The following is a 6,000-nucleotide window of genomic DNA, read 5'->3' as shown; positions in this document are numbered from 1 at the left end:
GCCCCACTTATGACTGCATGAGGCTTTAGGGAACATCTAGATACAAGCTATAACAAGGGCAACAAGTCCAGAGGTCCTGTCTTTATGAGCCTATCCTCAGGAAACACCCTACACTTGCTACCAATTCTGTATCATTTATGAGCCAATAAGGAGACAGAAATCACACAATAATTCAAACAGGGAAATTTTAATATAAAGAGTTATTAACTATAACAAGTGTGAGGCAGAGTGGGGAATTGTCTGATAAGTGATAAAGAAAACTCTAAAGAATATAAGGATAGCAAATATAGGGAGCAGCCACTACCTTCCAGAGCTGAGATCCAGATGTCTTTGGAGAGGATCTAGCCAAGGCTTACTGGAGGGCAAAGAAGTTCACTGAGGTGGCAAAGCCACCCAAATAGGTACTGGAGGAATGCTTCCTAAGAGGTGCTATGCCCATGGAATGTGACCATAGAGTTTATGTATCACTGGTGCCAGATATTGCAGAAGCTGCATGCACTACAAGAGTGTGGGGCTACAGACACTATACACAGTGCATAATGTCTATGCCTGCCTAGAATTGCATACTGGGCCCTGGAAGATAAACCCTTCTTCCCACAGGGTCACTCTAGCACCCTCTCCTGATGGAGCTTAACAGCTTGCCAAGTGGCAAAGAGGAAACATTTACAGGCTCCAGACTAGTTATTGCAGAGCAAACAATGAAGGGTAAATTTGGAGCTGATATGTAATGAATTGATAACTAGTATAGTATCACCATGTTGAAGTTTTAGTTTTTTTGAGACAGGGTTTCACTATGGAGTCCAGGCTGGCCTCACAATCATGGGTGTTCTGCTGCATCAGCCTGCTAAATGCTGGGATTATAGGCATGTACCACGATGCCCAGCTAAAGTTTTACTCTTTTTTTTTTTGCAGTACCAGGGATCGAACTCAGGACCTTGTGCTTCCGAGGCAGACATGATGCCACTGAGCTAAATCCCCAGCCCTAAAGTTTTACTTTTGATATCAGTTAATACTTTTCTTCTTGGGTCTTGTAGGTTTTTTAATATTTTGTTTCAGAAATGTTTGAGTGTTTGTGAAAAATTAGATCTTTAATCTCTTTAGAATTCATTAGTTTAATTATTTAATTTACTCCAAATAGACTCAGCCTTCTCCATAACTTGAAAACCCTCATATAGCATGTATGTGTTAGTTTTCTGTGACTATAGCAAATACTTGAAATAAGTCATCTTAAAAAGAAGAAAGGTTTATTTTGCCTCACAGTTTTGGAGATTTTAATCCATTATAAATTGACCCTATTGTCTTTGGGCCTGTGTGGGACATTATATCATGGGAGGAGTATGTGGTGGAAGTGGCTGCTTATCTCATGGTAGCCAGGAAGTGAAAGAGAGGAGAGCTGTGGTTCCAATATTCCCTTTCAGGGCATATTCCCAGTGACATAACTTCCTGCCACTAGACCCTATCTTTCAAGGTTCCACTACTCCCCAACAGCACAATGGGCCTCCAGAGGACATTTAAGATCAAACTATAGCAATATATAAATTTATGTATGTAAATATATTTCTTCTGGTCCATTCTGTTCCATTCATCTATTTATTTCTTTACCCAAGATAGATTTTCATATCTGAACAATAACAAGAAAAACCTGGATTAAGACTTTACTGAATTCTGAGGCTAGTTTTGATATTGTTGAGAGAGGATGGTGTTCTTTAAGTGAAACATAAAAAATGCTTTGAAGTGTATGTGGATGAATCACTGTTCAAACACGGTCGTTTTTCACTTTTTAGCAGACACAGCCTAGCAGCAAGGCCTTCTGTCTTGACTATTCCACCTACCTAGTAAGGTGCCTGCAGAGCCTGTGGGGTGACCAATGGAAAGAAGCAGCTTGTAGCAATGCAAAGCAGTGCTTGTTTTAAAATCTGGGGCCAAAGCCCACTTTATTTACCTAGGTAATTCAAGATGTAGTCATCTCAGTTCTTCAATACTATCTTCTAAACACTGATTAAAAATTAGATAAGACAGGGGGTGTGTGGGGGGATTTAGCTCAGTGGCACCATGATTGCCTCACAAGCTCAAGGTCCTGAGTTCGATCCCCAGTACGAAATAAATAAATAAATAAATAAATAAATAAATAAATAAAATAAAAATTAGATAAGACAGTTAATGGAGTTTAGAGTCATTTTTATTCACTTCACTTGAGTGCTCACAGAAAAAAATTTTGGGGAAAAAAAGGATTACCAGTTGAGTTTGAATGGGATTCTGGATGTAGCTGTTTGGACTTGAAAAGCTGTAAGTTGAACATTTTTTGCCACATTGGTTAGGAAAACTTCATCAGTCCTTTTTTTGTGTTTAATAGACACCTGTAATATTAAATAGATATTGGGCTTTTAAAAAAAAGCTGGTGAGTAATTCTTATTATAGCGTCATAGAAAGCCACTGTTATTGGTGAGACTAAAATCATTTGTTCAGTCTGAGGTCTTTAGTGTGGCTTCTATATTTTGCCACTTGTCAAGAAGGGAACTGGTCAGAATTAATCCATCAATGGAAAGCCATTTCCAACTAAGGAAGAAAAGATTTTCCTGTTTGGAGCAACCCCAAAATTTCTTAATATTTTATCATTTATGTTACCACAGTGCTATTGTTTTTTTAGGGTTTTTTTTTGGTACTGGGGATTGAGCCCGGGTCCTTGCACTTGCAGGGCAGGTGGCAGAACCACTGTGTTAAATCCCCGGCCCATACAGTGCTTTTTTAGAAATATGTTCTTACATTCCAGCCATGTATAAATTCCTCTTTAGTCAGTTTTTATCTGACTTGACTTATGGGCTTTGCTTCAGAAGTCAGATCTTAGATAAGTTTGGAGCAGCTCCAATTATTATTATTTTTTTTCCAATTACTTTTGTGCCTTTCCTGCCCTAAAGTTTTTTGCTTGGGGCTTCTACATTGTATGCAAGCTAATGAATCACAAGACACTTCATTAAAGGGTTTATTTATTTAGTAGGGCAATGGCCAATGCCTTAGACCATGACCCTCCTAGGTCTCTCAAATATGGTGGATCTCTACTCATGCACTTAGCTACTTAGCAGCCTTTTCAGCCCTCGGTCGTGATCACTAACACCTGCAAAGTACTCAGAATTCTCAGCAGAGAAATGGAAATGGGCTGGATCTTGTGGTCCCACAATACAAACAGAACTTTGCTTCTTTTTGTAAAAGTCTTTTGCAGAAACAAGTAGACATATACAGTTGGCTCTCTGTATATGGCACTGCATCTGTGAATTCAATGGACTATGGATCAAAAATATTTTTAAAATATTGTACTTGCATTGAACATGTAGAGTGTTTCCTGTCGTTATTCTTTAAACAATACAGTAAAACAAGTATTTGCATAGCATTTGCTAATATAGAGATGATTTAAATATATATGGAAGGGTGTGTGTAGGTTGTATGCAAACAGGACTTTATGTGAGGGTCTTACTCAAGACCATGTATTATGTTACCGTAGGGTGCCCGGAATCGTTCCCTCTGGACACAAGAACGACTGCACTAGAATTCACATTTTGGAGAAAGATGACCGTACACAGATTGGTGAGTCCAGCAAATGGTGAACATTAATAACATGGCCCTGATTTGGTTAAGATCTCAAATGGATATGTTCCCAACCTTTGTCTTCCCTCTCTTAACAGCACATATGGAAATACTGCCATAAACTTTTGGACCATTAACTAGACCATCAGTTTCAGAATTACACCTTCAGGGTCAGGGATTTAGCTCAGTGGCGCTGTGCCTGCCTCATAAATGCAAGGTCCTGAGTTCGATACCCAGTACCAAAAAAAAAAAAAAGATAACCTGAATAATCTTGCATCTATTAAATTGAATTTATAGTTTAAAATCTTTTGTGATAAAATTCCAGGCCAAGATAGTTTCACTAGGGAAACTCCACTAGTGAGACCCTGTCTCAGAATTACACCTTCAATCAACTTCTTAGAATGGCATCATTTTCTTGATGAAAGGGTTGGGCCGGGGATTTAGCTCAGTGGCATTGCGCCTGCCACGCAAGTGCAAGGTCCTGAGTTTGATCCCCAGAACTGCAAAAGAAAGAGAGAAAGAAAGAAAGAAAGAAAGAAAGAAAGAAAGAAAGAAAGAAAGAAAGAAAGAAATGGTTATATCTTTTCCTGTTAATTTTTCTCAAGGTAAGAGGAGAACTTTTTTTTTTTTCCAAGAAGAGGAGAAATTTCTTCTTTTTTTTTTGGTACCGGGGATCAAACTCAGGTCCTTGAGCTTGCGCAGCAGGCGGTGAAACCACTGAGCTAAATCCCCAGCCCGAAGGAGAAATTTATTGAGAGAAAGATAGCATCTGTCTAAAAGAGACAGAAAGGGGACCGGAGAGTGGGTTGCCCCGAGAACTCTTAAATGTGGTGGTTAGATATGTAAACCTCTAGAAGGGACTTGAAAGATACTGGAGCAAAGAATAAAATATTTATTAAGGTAATATGGAGGAGGTCATAGAAGAAAATGTAAATTTTTAAAAATATAAACTCAAAGCTGGAATTTTTTTTTGGTATCGGGGATCAAACTCAGGTCCCTGGGCTTGCGCAGCAGGTGCTGAAACCACTGAGCTAAATCCCTGGCCCAAAGCTGGAATATTTTAAAAAAGTTCTTCAAATATGCAATAATCTGCATTCCAAGAGCTTTGTTGGAGGATAATTTCTCTAGTTTAAAATAACTTCTGAAATTATTTATTTTTGCTCTTCAAGGAACTCAGATAAAAGATTTGATTGCTAACCAGTTACAGGTGACATTTGAAAACGAAAGAAATTTAGAGATAAATCTCAGAAAGTGTTGATATTGGCTACCACACCAACTGACTGACTTGTGATAGAGAAAGTGCTGTTGAGCTTAACTATACCAACATGAAGAGTTTTGTTATCCAGATCCAAAGTATCTAGAGGGATCCTGGTATAAAATTTTTTGAACGTAAGTTTGAAGTATCCCTAAAGCCATAACATCAGATTTAAATTTTTGAAATTTTCATACATATAATGAAACTTACTTTTACTTACAGTCTTTGGTCTTTGACTCCTTCCTGTTATTTGACTGCTCATCAGATTAGTCTTTATAAAGTGTGGGTGGGAGTATCTGGATGATGTGGAAGGGGAACGTAGGGATACAAGGCCTATAAAGTTAAACATTTTATAAGTTAGATCTCTGTGGGAAGGTGTAGGTATATATTTAATTTATGAAACTTTAGAGCTTAAAATGGGCATCTAAATTGACTTCATCAATTTTGAGTGAAGATGTCAAAACTTGGATGAAGTTGGGCATGGTGGCACATGCCTATAATCCCAGTACTTTGGACAACTGAGGCAGGACTATGAGTTTGAGCCCAGCATCGCAATTAGTTATTTAGCTAGACCCTGTCTTCAAATAAAAAATAGAAAAGGGCTGAGGATATAGCAATGTGCAAAGCTTTGGGTTCAATCTTCAGTGCCGCAAAAACAAAAATAAAACAATCTTGGGTGGAGTGTTTTGCCTGAGAATCACATTTCCAAGTAAAAGAGATGATGAGAGAATTGGACTCTGGGAGATAGAAGTGGAGAGACTGGGGCTATTCAAATTAATAGTGTGTGGTAATTAACTGGGTTCGCAGGGTCAAGAACAGCTCTCAAGTTTCTGGCTCAGGCCACTGGATCTTTGGCTAGGCCATTTGCTGAGATGGTGCCTCCTCTACCCCTAAAGGAGTCAGCCTGGAGGAGCAGAGAAAGGCAGGTTCTGTTCGACCTGTTGAGCTTGTGAGCCGGAGACGCCAGAGTGGAGACATCCAGCAGTCATCAGATATGTGGGTCTAGAGCCCAGAGGAGAGTTTCAAGCTGCAGGTGTGAACTTGGCAAATATTAAAGCCATGGGAACACAGACAAGTAGCATCCAGGAACAATGTAAAAAGAAGAGGCCAGAGGCCTGAATAGCTCTGATATATACAGAAGTTAGATACAGAGGGAAGAACTAGAA

General features: G+C 39.0%; 1 protein-coding gene across 2 annotated transcripts in view; it reads right to left on the bottom strand.

Moving 5' to 3' along the window:
* Window positions 1–2,161: 2,161 nt before the first annotated feature.
* Ccdc162 (uncharacterized) overlaps window positions 2,162–6,000 on the bottom strand; it is a 213,248-nt gene continuing 209,409 nt past the window's right edge. For both annotated transcript variants that reach the window (XM_087208651.1, XM_021251515.2), the window contains exons 46-47: window positions 5,055–5,167; window positions 2,162–2,357 (exon numbers count right to left, since the gene is read on the bottom strand). In XM_087208651.1, the coding sequence (XP_087064777.1) occupies window positions 2,232–2,357; window positions 5,055–5,167 (239 nt within the window). In that variant the 3' untranslated portion in view covers window positions 2,162–2,231. The remainder of the gene's footprint in view (window positions 2,358–5,054; window positions 5,168–6,000) is intronic.

Source organism: Heterocephalus glaber, unplaced genomic scaffold (assembly GCF_053883595.1).
Source record: "Heterocephalus glaber isolate CG9 unplaced genomic scaffold, H.glaber_assembly_v1.0 deba00000942, whole genome shotgun sequence".
Classification (NCBI taxonomy): domain Eukaryota; kingdom Metazoa; phylum Chordata; class Mammalia; order Rodentia; family Bathyergidae; genus Heterocephalus; species Heterocephalus glaber.
Note: the sequence above shows the minus strand (reverse complement) of the source record. Positions and strands in the feature narration are given on the sequence as shown.